This window comes from Gopherus evgoodei, chromosome 3, assembly GCF_007399415.2.
Source record: "Gopherus evgoodei ecotype Sinaloan lineage chromosome 3, rGopEvg1_v1.p, whole genome shotgun sequence".
Classification (NCBI taxonomy): Eukaryota; Metazoa; Chordata; order Testudines; family Testudinidae; genus Gopherus; species Gopherus evgoodei.
Genome location: NC_044324.1, coordinates 124,072,778 through 124,090,709, shown reverse-complemented (window position 1 = coordinate 124,090,709; position 17,932 = coordinate 124,072,778). Strand labels below are relative to the sequence as shown.

The 17,932-nt window shown below is 41.7% G+C and overlaps 1 protein-coding gene across 3 annotated transcripts in view; it reads left to right on the top strand.

Moving 5' to 3' along the window:
- The window catches only part of LATS1 (large tumor suppressor kinase 1), a 56,094-nt gene extending 39,587 nt beyond the window's left edge, over nt 1-16,507 (top strand). For all 3 annotated transcript variants that reach the window (XM_030556544.1, XM_030556542.1, XM_030556543.1), the window contains one exon: nt 12,313-16,507. In XM_030556544.1, the coding sequence (XP_030412404.1) occupies nt 12,313-12,822 (510 nt within the window). In that variant the 3' untranslated portion in view covers nt 12,823-16,507. The remainder of the gene's footprint in view (nt 1-12,312) is intronic.
- The last annotated feature ends 1,425 nt before the right edge of the window (nt 16,508-17,932 follow it).

The window sequence follows — 17,932 nt, the reverse complement described above, 5'->3', positions numbered from 1 at the left end:
GGCTTGTCTACACTGGCGTTTTACAGCGCTGCAGCTTTCTCACTCGGGGGTGTGAAAAAATATCCCCCTGAGTGCAGCAGGCTTCAGCACTATAAAGTGCCAGTGTAGACAGTGCACCAGCACTGGGAGCCATACCCCACATGGAGGTGATTATTTTAGAGCTCTGCCGCAACTACACAAGCCGTTTTAAAGTGCTGCTGTGGCAGTGTTTTAACGTTGCCAGTGTACAGGAGCGGCTCCAGGCACCAGCACAGCAAGCACATGCCTGGGGCGGCAAGCCGCGGGGGTGGCCTGCCGGTCGCTGTGAGGGCAGCAGGCAGGTGGCTTTCGGCGACACGCCTGCGGGAGGTCCACCAGTCCCACAGCTTCGGCAGCGATTTGGTGGCAGGGACACCGATGGCGTGGCACTGGCATACCTCCCGCAGGCCTGCCGCCAAATCCGCTTGAGGCCGCAAAAAACATAGAGCCGCCCCTGCCAGTGTAGACTAGCCCTTCGTTACAAAGCAGACATATTTCCAGCAAGTTTACTGACCAAACTCTTCGGGTCAGGACCCCTCCCCCAGAGTCCAGTGGCTGTTTCCTTTTATCTTCTCAGTTGTGGAGAAGGTGAAGGGCAGGAAGAGAGAGAGGGGTCCCTTGGTGTGTTTGTCTCTCCTTTTTATAGTTTCAGCCCCCCTCTTAAAAAACATTTGCAGCTGAGAACCAGGAGACAGTGTGTATGTGGAAGGATGTTCCCTGCTGGGTTGTTTTTTTTTCTCACCTGTTTGAACTTCCTTTGTTTTCCCTTACTGCTTGATGACACTATTTACTGCTTAAATGCAAAGAAAGGCAAAAACACATTCCTTCCGTTGTTTAGGACAGACCTAACTTGTGCCTGGGCAGGGCTGTGAGGTTTGGAACAAGTGTTAATAACATCATATGAGGGAATCTTCTAACTTGACATAGTATTACCACACACATTTTAACAAGACAATACTGACCAGCAAATTGAGTTTTCAAATAATACCTTACAAGGCATAGCTTGTATGAAGATAATTACAATAGCATGTAAGTATGAACACAGGGGTGTATTCAGTCACACCCACCCACTATTCTGGGTTCCAGCCCAGGGACCCTATAAACAGCATCCGCCTATGGCTTGATGCTATTCATTGCTGCTTCTTCCCCGCACCTTTTCCTACTTGCCCACTTCAGCTTGACCTTTATCTCACAGTTGTGGTTCTTAGGTGTTCTCTCTCCCTGCAAATCCAGCTATGCAGAATTGCAGGCAGAAAACAAGCTGGCTATCTCTCAGGTTCCTTTTGACCAGAGAGGAGCACCTTCCTTTCCAGGTCCCAAGAACTGAACTGCTATCTGTCTTTTGTGTTTTTGTTTTTTGGCACAGCAGTCTCATACAAGGCTATGACAGCTACTTTTTTCTTTTATTTTTAGGCCAAGTTTTTTCTTAATATCCTTTGACTCAATCTAGTAACCTTAAGGAAATGCAGCAAGGCTTTTCTATGTGTGCACTATTCCATTTCCCTGATGTTCTCCTTTAGGGAACAAATCTTTGATTCTAAGTTGTCTCAATTTTTCATAAAGAAACTCTTTCCATAGAATATTGCACAGAGTGCCATAGAACATGGTCATCAGTTTCTTTGGTTTTGCATACACTACACAGTCTGTGTTTTAAGTTCTTTTAATAAGTTTACCTTATCATTTAAGGCACAATGATAACTCTGTTAACTCTCTAAAAATTACCACTTTGCTTTTTCTGTCATGAGTGGAGTGTAGTATCTTCGCTTGTTTTTAGCATATATCATAAAACCTTTTGTTTCCTCAGTCCATAATTCTTTCCATTCCTTTGCAAGCTCCTTTGCGATCACACTTTTAAATTCTTGTCTACGTATGGGTATCTTAATATCCACCATATCCACTTCCTCATTTTTTTTAGAGCTGTGTCTTGCTGCTTTGTCAGCCATCTTATTTCCAGGTATTCTGATACGTGCTGGAACCCATTCTATTGTTACACAGCTACCTGCTTGCATTATTTCCATAGTTAGGAATTTTATTCACTTATGTCATTTCTGCTTTCTAAAGTCCCTGTTCTGAGTGTCATAATACCTGATGAGGAATCAGATAAAATTACAGCTGCAGTCCGTCACACATCTCTTACCCAGGTTAGTGCCAACATTATCCCCGTTAGTTCAGCCATTAGTGCAGTCACATAATTCAATAGCCTTTTAGATTTCTGGATTCCAGAATTAGGACCACAAAAGGCTATTCCTACTCTGCCCAGTGTTGTCATCTTTTGATCCATCTGTATACACTTGGCAAAGGTGGCTCCGTTTTTCATAAATAAGTTCAGAAATTTCATTGGTCATAATGTGTGGGTTGTTTCCCTCCCTCTATTTATTTATTTATGTTTTCATACAATTTCAAATCCACCAATGGAGGAATAACTTTCGAGCTAAAATCTCATTTCCTGTGACTAAAAATTTTTAGTTCCGTTTTTTTATTTTTATACATCTCCTTTAATCATTTTTTTGACCCTGATAGTATAAGGACACCCTGGTCCGATTTTATATATATATATAGAATAATGTTATGGAAACAGTGGCGGAGAAATTGACCATTACTGTGTGGGATGGCCTTCAGGAGTCAGTGACCCGTATGACTGCTAGTGGTGAAAGCTGAAAGGAAGCCACTGGCATGAAGACTGCAGTGCTTAACGCCAATTCAAAGACCAAACTTGTTTTTTGGAACATACGGACAAGGTACGAAACAGGGAAGCTAGCTCAGGTCACAGCAGAAATGAGACGCTACAGCTTACAAATTCTGGTGTGACCGAAAGCAGATGGATGGGATCAGCAAGATTAACAGCAGCCTAGGATGAAACTTTGCTGTATTCTGGACAGGATGATGGACAAGACCATAAGGGTGTTTGCCATCCTTTTGAAGAAGGAGTGGAACATTCCCCGCTTGAGTGAAAGTCCATCAGCAGCAGACTTATGAGAGAGCTAGACTGAAAGGGAAACACAATAATATCGCCCTGATTCAGTGCTATACTCCGACAGATGACAGTGATGAAAAAGCAAAGGACAAATTCTACCTTGCATTACAGGCAGAGTTAAAGAGAGTACCATGCCACGACCTATCGTCATGGGTGACCTGAATGCCAAGGGCAGTAAGGACAACACAAACAATGATAGAGCAATGGTAAGACATGGGTGTGGTACCATCAATGAAAACGGAGAGAGACATGTTGATTTCTGCAATATGAATGACCTAGTTATTGGCGGAACCCTATTTCAACATTGTGAAATTCACAAGCTGACATGGTGTTCTCAAAATGGCAGAGATAAGAACCAGACTGACGATATGATGATCATTGACAAATGACTACACTCACTGACAGATGTGAAAGTAAGAAGGGGAGCAGATGTTGGCAGTGACCGCTACCTTGTGACAGCCTCCATTAATCTAACTGAGGAGTGTGGGTCCACCAAACAAGGGACATAGACATTTTGACGTTTGCAAGCTAAAGTTCCCATAAATACGGAAAGTCTTCATTCTGCAGTTAAAGAACAGGTTTCAAGCACTTGCAGATAATGAAGACGAGGGGAATGTAGATGAGGAGATCAACAAAAAGTGGAACAAAGTAAATGGAGCAGTGAAGCCTGTCTAGGCTACGGGCAGAGGAGAAGGAAGGAGTGGATCACACCTAGCACATGGAACACCATAGAAACCAGGAGAGCCCTGTAGAAAAAAGCTTTAGACACAAAATCCCAGAAGCTAAAGGACAAATACCACCAGCAGTATAGCAAGGCACACCGTGAGGTCAAATGCCTTGTGAGAGCAGACAAACAACATTATATTGATGATCTGTCAACACAAGCAGAGGATGCAGCTGCTTGTGGTGAACAAGGAACCGTCTACATGGCTTATCAGTGGTAAATGGCAGACACCAACAAACATTCTCATCCGGAACAAACAAGGCCATCTACTGGCAACAGAAAAAGAACAAGACATGCACTGGACAAAGCATTTAGAAGAATTGCTGAACAGAGAGCCACCTAAAGAGGAAGCAAACATCCAGGAGGCAGAAGATCTTGATATCAACACAGACCCCCCACCCCCCGCACCCCAAAACTAAGGAATAGATCATTCAAGCCATCAACTCCTTAAAAAATGGCAAAGCTCCTGGCAAGGATAGCTCGAATGCAGAATTGTTCAAGATGAATCCTGAGTTAGCAGCATCTATCCTGGCCCCTCTATTTATATCAGTCTGGGAAAGGGAAAAAAGTGCCAGATGAGTGGACCAATAGGGTTATAGTGAAGATATCAAAGAAAGGAACTCTCAGGGATTGTAATAACTGGCATGGTATCACATTTTTATCTGTGCCAAGCAAGATGTTGTACAAGATCATAGTCCAGCATATATGAGAGGCAGTTGATAGTATTCTCAGACAAGAGCAAATTGGTTTTCGGAAAAGGCATGGATGCACAGATCAGATTTTAACTCTATGAAACATAAAAGAACAATGCTTGGAATGGGAACGGCAACTCTGCATAGACTTTGAGAAGGCTTCTGATAGCTTTCACAGGACCAGCCTATGGTACATTCTGTGGGATATGGAATCCCTCTCTGTATAATCAACATCATCAAAAGCTTCTATTCCAACTTTATATGCAGTGCAGTGAGCTCAGTTTTGAAGTCAGAACAAGAGTACATGGGGGAGAGTCACGTTTACAATCCTTTTCAACATTGCCATTGACTATGTAATGCGGTGTACAACAGAAGATATGCCAAGAGGCATCAAATAGACACCCTTTTTCATCCCTTGAAGACCTGGACTTTGCAGATGATCTCGCTGTCCTATCACATTCCCAACACCATATACAAGAAAAAACAACTATACTCAACACATTCAGCTAGCAAATTGGACTGAAAAATGAACCACAATAAGACAGATATCGTGACCTTTAATATTGTCTCATCATTACCAGTACAGATAGAGGATCATATTCTCGGTGTGGAAGTAGAGAAAAACATCACCAATGTAGAAACATTCACATACTTGGGCAGCACCATCAGCCAGGTGGGTGGAACAAGCCAAGACATCTGAAATGAAATCAGTAAAGCCAGGAACACCTTCAGGAGCTTAAATACAGTCTGGAAATCATCAAAATACAGCACCAAAACCAAACTCAAGATTTATCAGAGCTGCGTACTTTCAACACTACTTTATAGTGCAGTATGCTGGTGAAATGAGAGAGTATGACCTGTCCAAACTGTCTTCATTCCATACAGTCTGCCTCAGAAAAATCCTCTGTATCTTTTGGCCCAGAACAATCTCAAATGAAGATCACACAATGCAGTCAAAAAAACATGAATGCCATCATTCCCAGGAGGCATTGGAGATGGATTGACTGTGTTTTAGCAATAAGATGGACACCTGAAGGCATGTGAAAACAGGGCTGCCCAAAACAACATGGGCGAAGAGTTGTAGCAGTTGAGTTGAAAAACCGTGGGGCACAGAGGGGGAACCATTGAAAGACTTGCCAGAAACAGACAGGAATGGAGGAGCTTGGTCTACACTACGTTTTTAAACTGATTTTAGCAGCGTTAAACCGATTTAACACCGCACCCGTCCACACTACGAGGCCCTTTATATCGATATAAAGGGCTCTTTAAATCGGTTTCTGTACTCCTCCCCAACGAGAGTACCGCTAAAATCGGTATTACCATATCAGATTAGGGTTAGTGTGGCCGCAAATCGACGGTATTGACCTCCAGGCGGTATCCCACAGTGCACCACTGTGACCGCTCTGGACAGCAGTCTGAACTCGGATGCAGTGGTCAGGTAAACAGGAAAAGCCCCGTGAACTTTTGAATTACATTTCCTGTTTGCCCAGCGTGGAGCTCTGATCAGCACGGGTGGCGATGCAGTCCCAAATCCAAAAAGAGCTCCAGCATGGACCGTACAGGAGATACTGGATCTGATCGCTGTATGGGGAGACAAATCTATTCTATCAAAGCTCCGTTACAGAAGATGAAATGCCAAAGTGTTTGAAAAAAATCTCCAGGCTACACAATGCTGCGTGACAAGCATAATGGAAAGCCAAAGAATCAAATAAACGCTCAGGGAGGGAGGGGGTACTGAGGACTCCAGCTATCCCACAGTCCACAGCAGTCTCCGAAAACTGTTTGCATTCTTGGCTGAGTTCCCAGTGCCTGTAGGTTCAAACAGATTGTCCAGCGTGGTTCAGGGTATAGCTTGTCAATTTACTCCCTCCCCCCACCACATGAAAGAAAAGGGAAAGAAGTCATTTCTTGACTTTTTTCAGTGTCACCCTATGTCTACTGAATGCTGGTGGTAGACGCGATGCTGCAGCAGTGAAGAGCAGTATCCGCCCCTCTCACCTCCCTGGTGGCAGACGGTACAATATGACTGATATCCATCGTCACCATCAGCCTGTGAGTGCTCCTGGCTGGCCTCAGGTGAGGTTGGCCGGGGGTGCCTGGGTAAAAATAGGAATGACTCCCGGTCATTCCCAGTAGATGATACAGAACGGCTGATAACCGTCCTCATCATAGCAACTGGGGGATGAGCTCCATCAGCCCCCTCCCTTTCCTGTGTAAAGAAAAGATTCTGTACTGCCTGGACTATCATAGCAGCAGGTGGGCTCCTCTCCTCTGCACCACTTAATGTCTTGCCTGGACTGTCATAGCACCGGGAGGCTGCCTCCCCCTCATTTTATCTCACTAACAAGTCACTGTTTCTTATTCCTGCATTCTTTATAACTTCATGACACAAATGGGGGGGGGACACTGCCACGGTAGCCCAGGAAGGTTGGGGGAGGAGGGAAGCAATGGGTGGGGTTGTTGCAGGGGCACCTCCCGTGAATGGCATATAGCTCATCATTTCTGCGGGATCTGACACGGAGCAGCTGTGCTCTCTGATACACTGGTTCTCTAGCACACTTGCCCCATATTCCAGGCAGGACTGACACTATTTTTAGAAACCATAAAGGAGGGATTGACTCGGGGAGTCATTCCCAGTTTTGCCTTTGCGCCCCCGGCCGACCTCAGCCAGGGGCACCCATGATAGTAGCAGACAGTACAGAATGACAGATAACTGTCGTCTTACTGCCAATTTACAATGGCAGCAGACAGTACAGAATGACTGATAACTGTCTCTGCTATCATGCAAAAGCAAACGAATGCTGCTGTGTAGCGCTGCAGTAACGCCTCTGTTAGTGGCATCCAGTACACATAAGGTGACAGTTAAAAAGCTGAATGGGCTCCATGGTTGCCGTGCTATGGCGTCTGCTAGGGCAATCCAGGGAAAAAGGGCGCGAAATGATTGTCTGCCGTTGTTTTCCCGGAGGAAGGAATGAGTGATGATATTTACCCAGAACCACCTGCGACAATGATTTTTGCCCCATCAGGCACTGGGATCTCAACCCAGAATTCCAAGGGGCGGGGGAGACTGCAGGAAATATGGGATAGCTACAGAATAGCTACCCATAGTGCAACGCTCCGGAAATTGACGCTAGCCTCGGACCATGGACACACACCACTGAATTAGTGTGCTTAGTATGGCCGCGTGCACTCGACTTTATACAATCTGTTTTATAAAACCGGTTTATGTAAAATCAGAATAATCCCGTAGTGTAGACGTACCCTTAGTCGCTGCCGTAAACACCAGAGGCATAATGGGAATGATGATGATGGTTGGTTGGTTGGTTGACTGATGAGTATGAGGCAGTCTATGGCAATCCCATATCACTTTGTCTACTAAGCTTCCAGTAATACTTGTAAATCAGTTGTTTACTTCCATTGTCATGATTGCCTTTTACCTTTGCCCAGAAAATTAGAGCTAATAGTTTCATCCTTAGATTTATAGGTGCTTCCGCAGTGGTTGTTTACAGCACACACACTAATGATGGTGTTGGCCAGCAGTTCCAAGTTTCTAAGAGTTGTTTTTGAGACTGAATCAAAAGCTTGGCATCTATAGTCTAAAACTGGTCTTATCAATGCTTAATACATCATCATCATCATCAGTACCTTTTTAACTGCACCCCATTTGTTTCCAGCTATTCTTTTAGGTAAGTTCATCCTAGTTCTGTACATTTGTATGATTATCTATGTGACCTTTCCAAATTAATTTATTAACAAACACTATTCTTAGGAACATAAACTTTTGAACTGATGTGTTTTTCACTGTAAAGAAATAAGTCCAAGTCTTCTCTTTTTTCTTCCTGGTTGAAAGCATTCCCTTAGTTTTTGCAAGCAAGAATTTAAATCCCCAATCCCTTCCCCACTTGGAAATTCTCTGGATTGCCTCATTTATCTTTAATATGGTTACTTTTAGTATTTATACTTAGTCCATATAGCACAGTCATCTGTGAAAAGGGAAATAGTTATTCCCATCTGCACAATTTCTGGGAGATTATTTATCATAATGGAAAACAAAATAGAGCTAATAATACTCCCTTGTGGAGTTCCATTTGTAAGCATGTAGGTTTTTGATGAAGCTGTTCCAACTTTGACTTGTATAGTTCCATCACTTGAAAAGTCCCTTTGCCACCAAAACATTCTCCCTTTTATTTCAATTTTGGCTAATTTACATTGGAGACCTTCCCTCCATACCATGTCATATGCTTTTTCAGTGTCCAGGAAGACCGATATCATAAAGTTCTTAGTTCTTTATGCTTTTTTGTACCTCCATTTCTAGTCTCACTATATATGTTCAACCATACATCTTCCTTTTATGAAACTTAGTACTATTATAGTATCATTTTTCTCCAAATAGTCCACTAGTATAATTTTTTACCATGATTTTCCCCACACATGATGTGAGGGCAAACGGAATTGCTAAGGCCTTGCAGCTCCTTTATCTGAACCTGGTGAGCTCTGATTGGCTGTCACTAGCCCTTCTAACCCTTGAAGGACCTGGTGTCTCTAGCTTTTAGGATGAGTGCTCCTGTGAGGTCTCTCTAGGTAGGCCTGGAGGACCCACCTTTGTTGCTCTTCTCCTTCGACCTTGCTGCTTCCTAGGGCAGAGTGTAGTGGAGAAATATGGCCTCTAGAGCAGGGCCGCCCAGAGAGTGGGGCAAGAGAGGCAATTTGCCCCAGGCTCCGCAGGGGCCCCCACGAGAGTTTTTCGGGGCCCCTGGAGCGGGGTCCATCACTTGCTCCAGGGGGCCCAGAAAACTCTTGCGGGGCTGGGCCCCGGAGCTTCTTCCGCTCCCGATCTTCGCCGCTGGGGGGGGTCCTTCTGCTCTGGGGCGGAAGGACCCCCCGCCAGCGAATTACCGCCGAACCGGGACCTGCTGCCAAAGTGCAACCCGGTCTTCGGCGGTAATTTGGCAGCGGAGGGCCCTTCCGTTCCGGGACCCACCGCCAAAGTGCCCCAAAGACCCGCGGCGGGGGCCCCCCACCACTGAATTACCACCGAAGAGCGGGCTGCACTTCGGCGGCAGGTCCCGCTTCGGCGGTAATTTGCTGGTGGGGGGCCCCCGCCGCGGGTCTTCGGGGCACTTCGGCAGCAGGTCCCAGAATGGAAGGGCCCCCCGCAGCCGAACAGGGCCGGCTCTAGACATTTCGCCACGTGGGGGGCACCCTGCCGCTTGCCGGTCCCGTGGCTCCGGTGGACCTCCCGCAGGCATGCCTGCGGATGCTCCACCGGAGCAGCGGGACCAGCGGACCCTCCGCAGGCACGCCTGTGGGAGGTCCACCGGAACCGCCTGCCAGCGACGGCCCCAGGCCCCCGGAATCCTCTGGGCGGCCCTGCTCTAGAGAGGCTATGAAGGCCTGGTGCGTCCCAGCACAACCAGATAGTTATCTTTTTCTCTTACTTTCTTCCAGAACTTAAGATCAGTAAAGAGCAAATTCCTCAAGAATGGTAACAGTCACATAGCACAACTACATTCAATCCTGAATGACTAAAACAAATTACCATATATGCTTGTTCATAAGCCGAATTTTTTTAGTAAAAAAGGGAAGCACCAGAGATGGGGGTTGGCTTATGAATGGGTATAGAGAGGGAGAGTTGCTGTCCCGGCCCATTAGGGTAAGCAGCTGGCGGGCTGGGACACTTTGTTTACTTAGGTTTACCTCCGTGCCTGCGGACACTCAGGGTGAACCATCTCTGCCCACCAGTGGCTTATCCTGATGGCACGGGAGCCAAAGTTTGCTGACCCCTGAATTATAGGGTCGGCTTATGAATGGGTTATAAAAATTTTCATTCTTACTTATCCATCTTGGAGGAGTCAGCTTATAAATGAACCAGCTTATGATCAAGTATATACAGTACATATTTTTATTTTTATCAATTAGAGAAAATATTGGTAAGAAGATTTAGAAGATAATGCATGTTATTTTTAGTCCTATTTCTAGGCCCTGGTGAAACCCTTAGAAATCTTAGTTGCAAAGGAGAAATATTAGATGGCATCAGAAAGTTTACCCAGATAAACTGTATAGAATCTCCTTGTCTTTCCAGATTCTGTCTCATGCTTCCTGTGGGAAAATACATTCATAGTTTTTTTTTAAATTTATTTATTCATTTATTTTTAAGACTAGAAGGGATCATTATAATCATCTAATGTGATCACTGGTATTGACAAACATCTGTAAGCACTGTAGTGCTGGTAGGAATAACATGTCATAGAATTTCACCTAGTAATTCCTACATCTAGCCCATAACTTCTGATTGAGCTACAGCATATTTTTTAGAAAGATATCCAGTTTTGATTTAAAGACTTCAAGGGCAAAAATCTAGCATATTCTTAGGCAAGTTGTTCCATTTAATTACTCTCACTGTTAAAACTTTGCACCTTATTTCTAGTTGAACTTGTCTAGCTTCAGCTTCTATACCTTGGATCTTCTAATGCCTTTTTCTGCTACATTAAAGAGCCCTCTGCTATCAGTCTTCTCCCCATGTAGGTTCCTGCAGACTGTGATCGAGCCATCTTTTAATTTTCTGTTGGATAAAGTAAATAGATTATGTTTCTATAGTCTGTCACTGGAGGATGGGCTTTCTAGACCTTTAATCATTCTTGTTGCTCTCTTCTAAACCCTTTCCAGTTTGTCAGCATCCTTTTTTAAAGAGTGTACATGAGACCTGGACACAGTATTCCAGTAATAGTCTCGCTAATCCCATATACAGTGGTAATATCACCTTCTTACTTCTCAGTATTCCATTGCTTATGCATCCAAATATCACATTAATTTTCTTAGATCTGGTCTATATTGCAGACCTCTATCAATAGAACTATATCGTTCAGGTCAGGGTTGTGGATTTTTCACCCCCTGAGTGATGTAGTTATACTGACCTTCCCTCCCTGTAGACAATGCTATGTCAGCAGGAGAGCTGCTCCTGCCAACATAGTTAATCCACCTCCTTGAGAGGCAGTAGCTGTGTCGATCGTCTTAGAGCATCTTCATTAAAGCAATACAGGGGCACAGTTGCATCGGTGCAGCTTATTCAGTGTTTTAAGTGTAGACTTGCCCTTAGTCACAGCATCAAATTGGGAGCTCATGTTCAATTCATCTATCATGACCTCAAAGTCCTTTTCAGAGACAGTCTTTTCCATAATACGCCCTCCTCTCCCACCCGGTAATTGTGTCCTCCATTCTTTTTAGTGAACTACCTTGCATTTGGCTGTAGGAAAACAAATATCTTCATCTCTTAAGGCTTGTACACACTAGTGCTTGCTTCGGTATAACTTCAGTTGCTCAAGGCTATGGAAAACCACCTCCCCGTGCGACATAAGTTACACTGATCTTAAGCTCCAGTGTGGACAGCACTGTGTCAGCAGAAGAACTTCTCTTTTCGACACAGCTACCGCCATTCAGGGAGGTGGATTAATTATGCCAACTGTAGAGCTCTCTCCCCTGGGCATAGTGTCTGCACTAGTAGTGCAGCTACATCTGTGATGCTGCAGCAATTCTACTGTAGACTAGCCCTTAGTCAGTACAGGTTTCCTATCTGTACAGTGAGGATAATAGTGCTTTTCTTCCTCACAGGGGTGTTGTAAGATAAATACATTAAAGATTTTGAGGCAACTTCGATGCTGTGGTAAAGGAGGATCCTATAAGTACTGGAGAGAGAGAGATGATGGCAAAATAAATAAAAAGTCAAGTGTGGAGGCTGTTGAGTTTTTAGGGGAAAACACTTATAGGTGTTAAATGATCACTCTTGAAACAATTTTCATTGTGCATTTCATACTTGGGGTTTTGTTTTGTTTTTTTAAAGAAATTACAAACAGAAAATGAAAAATTTAACTTTTATTTTCTGATCTTTTTACACTTTCTTTTTAAAGGTTATCAATTGGCAAACAGCTCTTCACATCCCACCTCAAGCTAAATTGACTCCAGAGGCTTCTGACCTTATCATCAAACTCTGCCGAGGGCCAGAAGACCGCTTAGGCAAAAATGGTACAGATGAAATAAAAGCTCATCCATTTTTTAAAGCTATTGATTTTTCAAGTGATCTACGACAGCAGACTGCTTCATATGTTCCTAAAATTACACATCCCACAGATACATCCAATTTTGACCCAGTTGATCCCGATAAGTTATGGAGTGATGATAAGGAAGGAAATGTAAATGATACACTGAATGGATGGTACAAAAACGGGAAACACCCTGAACATGCTTTTTATGAGTTCACATTTCGAAGATTTTTTGATGACAATGGCTACCCTTACAACTGCCCTAAACCCATTGAATATGAATACAATAATCCACAAAACTTGGAGCAGCAATCAGATGACGATGATGATGAGCAGGCAGGCAAAGCGGTTCAAAATCGTGATCTAGTTTATGTTTAGCAGAGGAGTTGAAGATATTTGAACCGTGTGTTTTGAACTTGGGATTTTTCATAAATCCCCTGTGATGAGAGAATTAACATAAGATTGCTTGGGTAAATATATGCACACTTTATATTAAAAAAAAAAATACCATTATCACAGAGTTCTGTATTTTTCCTTTCTGTACATTTTGTTTTCCCAAAATGCAGGGAAATCATTTTAAAACGTTAATTTATTCCAGCATTATTAATCATTAATTTAGAAAATAATTGATGTTAGGAAAAATAAATTATGAACTGAGTTTTATGATCAGTTCTTTGTACTTTAAGTACTCAATATAGGAAATAGTGATTTCTTAAAAGGAGATGCCTGTTATCTATTTGTACATAGGCTAAATAATTTTTTAAAAAAATCTTTGTTCCAGACTTAAACAGTTCTGCCTTGCTTTGACCAAATATAAATCTTATCATACACTTACAAAACTGATACCTCTCTGATACAAGGCTGCTGTACCATGGCTTCCCACAATATCAAGCTCCATTGTTAGCAAAATTAAGCCTGTTTGATAAGTAATTCCCAGTTACTACAGCTTTGAAAATAGGAAGCATCAGTCTGTTGTAATGTGACTATAAATGGTTAAAAAAAACTTAGGGTTTTTATTTATATTTAACTTAAAATTATATTGAAATCTGTAACTAGATTTAGGGCACTGTGATACCTAAAACCAGTAATAGTATTTACTTAGTAGCAATTTAGCTCTTTCCCTGTCAGCCCCTCTTAAAGATGTGGGAGGAATAAAGCTTTAGAAAAAAATAGCCTGAAATCTGCTCTAACTTCATTTTTTGACTGAAGCCAAACTGTGCTGACTCTAAAACTCTGTTCCAATCAGAATAATTATAGCTTGAAAAGTTGTTTTTAAAATGGTTCTATTTCTTGCTCCAGCCTTTTAGTTGGTTATGAGGAAGGACTGAGAGTATGATACGTGGCTTTCATTAGGCTTTTGTGCTGCGAAGACCAGTTTTGTGTGTTAAACCTTAACCAGTGGGAAACACTGCTGTGCGTGTACCTGGGAACAAACAAGTTAAGCTGTTTGTCAATGACAGAAATGTAACAAGGGGGAAACAGTTTAATTCAAAGCAGATTTATCTCTGTGGTGTTTGATACTGCGATAGCAGATGCATATAATTCTGAATACTGGTTTCATGGCATTCAAGCAGCAGCTGAGCAGAAGTTCTAGTATCACAGCCTTACGATGCAAAATTAATAAGCCTTTTGTGATGCTCAGAGGAGAGCACCCACTCACAAGACCAGCAGTTGTTTCAGGTGTGGAAAGAGAGAGTAATGCCCCTCAATCCCATAGCCAGCAGTTTTTTTGAGGGACAGAGGGAAATCTTAAGTTATTTTTTAAAAAATAAATAAAAATTTAAACATACTTTTAAACAACCACAGTTTCCCCACTCCTGGGTTGAAGTCCCATCTGTTAATATCAATGAGACATTTTTAACCTCAGTGTGTCTTGTTTACTCCGATCATCCAGGCCATTATTCTAGAATTCTTGCTCCCTAAGCATCATGAAACCACACTCAGAGCTGGTATCACAGCAGTGTAAGGAGTACGTGCAGTACCACTATGGTGCTCTCATGATAAATGTCTTTTAAAAATAAGTTTAAGAAGAGTCCTGTTTTTTATGGATATTTACTTATCTTTCTGTTCTGAAGCATCTACCATGGTGAAAATATATTTATGTAAAAATATGCATTCCTTATAATAAAAAAAAGCTGTTTATCTATGATCTCAATAGGACATGAATCAGTAAAACACAATTCAAGTCCTGTATGCCTGTCTTAAAGAAAGCTGTTCTATCTCAACATTTCTAAGATCTATAATGTTTAGGTTCAACATTATAAAATGGATGCAATATATAAATACTTCAGCTTTTTATTTTTGTTTGTAAAAATAGGCTTTATTTCACAGTAAATAATCATTTAAAGGACTGTCTTTATTCATAATGTTGGTAAGTGTCCCAGTAAAACTGGCAGTTTTAATCTCATTTACTTGTCCTGCAGTAAAGTGTAATATATTACTAGTTAAAACCAATTTAATCAAGTGAGCATTATTTGTGGGCATGTAATAAATAAAACTTCCTTAGACAATGTTGTCACCTTTTAATTACAAATACAATTTTTATAATTGATTATCTGAGCATATTTCTTCTTTCCCAGTCCATCAGGATCTAGACTTGTAATTGGTCTTAGCCAAATAGTGATGGGTTTTAGCTGAAGAAAGATGTCCTTTCCAAGGCAGTTCCATTCTACATAAGGAAGTTAAATCCAAAAGGAATTCCTATTAAACCAAAATAATTGATATTTTAATATAATATGCATGGTACTGAAATATGAGATACCGCTTTGCCATTTTGAAACACTTAAATATATTTGTCCTGAGAAACTGGTAGTATTTCCAATTATCTGCCATTACATTTCTGATATTCCTAATTTCTTAAGTTTGCAGTCTAGATGCTGCAGTACTCCATAAATGTATTTCTCTCCTGGATCTCCCAGTGCATTACAGCGCTAAGTCCTGCTCTGAGAGAACAGAAAATATCCTCATAAACAATTGTGTTATCTCAGTTCGCCAATTTATTGCCTTGTGCTCATGTGGGTAAACTCCCTTTGACTACAGTAGTAGTTCCAAACATGGATCCAGGACATGTTGTGACCTTTAATGTCTACTGTTTACAATATTGATATTTCAGTCCTTCATAAATTTTGCTCTAGAATCTTCTGGGGCATTGAAATTCAGATTGATCTTTGATCGGACTAGGTTGTATTGAGAACAGAGGAGAGATGCTTAAAACCAGCAGCTGTGAGATTGTATAATCACAGATTTAGTTCGGACTTCTTGAAAATATTTTCAATTGTAAAGAATTAAAATGTTACTGGCTTTTATTGCCTCATGTATACATATAAATTGTATTTATAAAATGTTCTGTAATCATGTAACTATTGTAAATACTGTTCTTATGTATTCAATTATATTCTATCCTAGGGCAGGCCCTTTTGCTGTATCTTTTCTATCTTCATATTTCTAATAGAATCAATAGAATGTATGACTAGAAAGTCATTTTGAAACTGACTTAAAAAAATCTTCTGCTGTTGCTAATTGCGAAGCTGAGAGTGGGTATGATTTATTTGGATTTAATTTTATTTAGTTATTAGCAAATGCAGTGGTTGGATTCTTAGACGCTGCTGTTGTTACCCTACATACCATAAAACTCCGTTCCAAATGTTGTTGGTATTTAAAATCAGACATTTAATCTGTTTGCTTTAATTCAACCAAAGCAAAGAGAGATCAAATTTCAGTCAACATAATGGTAAAATGTTATGAGTGCCTTAACATGCTTTTGAGCAAAGGCACTATTCAAGTTTACTATTGTATTGTGTGTGTGTGTGTGTCTTTTGTATGATAAATGTTCTGCTGACAAAACACTACAATTTTATAAAATGACACTAGATCAAGAGAAGGAATTGCAGCCTTCATGGACAATATAAATCATCTTTGCATACTTCTGAATGTAACAGCTGTTGGTAATCAGTGACATACCCTATACCTAGTTTATGAATGTTTCATTTTTTTCCAAATCAGTTTCTCTAAGGTAATATCTGCTAGGATAATAAAGAATAAAGTACAGTAAATCTTTTTCCTTATAAATGGTAAATAAATTCTGGTTCTACTAATCAAATACAAGTTAAAATTTTAAATTGTTCAAAAGTTGTTGGTCTTCCTCTGTTCTCTGTGCAAATCGATGTACTTGGACATAGTTTCTGATCTCTATCCTAGAAGTTCTGTAACTCAAGTCATACAATAATTGTAATTTGTCACTCTTCTTTCTCCCCTCCCACCATCAAATGATTAAAATGGCCCTGCTCCAGATCTACTTATTCAGTGGACAATGAATGGGTATGCAGTCTGTATAGACAGTATATCATGGACAACTCACTTCATAAATAATTGCTTTTCTTGGAGATCTAGAGGAAGTGCAGCTCTTAAGTTATGAAAATCCATTCCTAGCATAAGAGTGCCATCCAAATACAGGACATTGACTTTTTCTTTGATAGGCTTCAGCTTAAAGTGCATATATAAAAATGAAAACAGGTGCATAAATCCATGCTTCAGTAAAGAGGTATGTTACATGCTAACTCCTCTACCAGACTTGGACCTCTTAGGCTTGAAATGAAATACAGTGATAGTTTTGATGTTCTTAAGCGGTGAGTGACCATGTGACAGTTAAAACAAGAAACACATAGGCTTTGCAAAGGAACTTTTTAAACATATCAACTTTTTACTCTCAGGAGCATAAAACATTTACAGATCTATGGAAAAATAAACATCTAAATGCAAATCCTATCTTAGGCTGATCTCATCCCTCTGGTTTGGGTCTGAGATCTGTCTATGGTCCGTGTAGGTGGAGACTCCTGTGTCTCCAATGCAGCAAGTCCTACACTTGGCCCCTACGCACAAGTTCTCTTACTTATATACACCGACTTGGTCCTGATCCCCTGTTCCAGCTAGGCTGGAGTTCACATACTCAACCCCTTTTGGTTCACTGGGAGGGCCTGGTAAACCAAGACACATCATTAGCAAGTCAGTGCTTAGGGTCAGTCTGGATGGGTCATTCTGTGTTAGATCTCCAAGGTGAGGAAAGCTTCCTTCTCCTGCCTGGCTATGCATATATCAGTTCATACTGGCTCCTGATAATATATGTCCATACACAAACTGGAGGTTCTACTCTACAATGCAGGTTTACAATCCCTCTCTACGGAAAGGATGTGGACAAATTGGAGAGTCCAGTGGAGGGCAATGAAAATTATTAGGGGGTTGGGGCACATGACTTGTGAGGCGAGGCTGAGGGAACTGGGCTTATTTAGTCTGCAGAAGAAAAGAGTGAGGGGAGATTTGATAGCAGCCTCCAGCTACCTGTCGGGGGGTTCCAAAGGATGGAGGACGGAGCTAAGCTGTTCTTTGTGGTGGCAGCAGATGACAGAACAAGAAGCAATGGTCTCTAGTCACAGCGGTGGCAGTCTAGGTTGGATATTAGGAAAAAGTATTTCACTAGGAGGGTGGTGAAGCA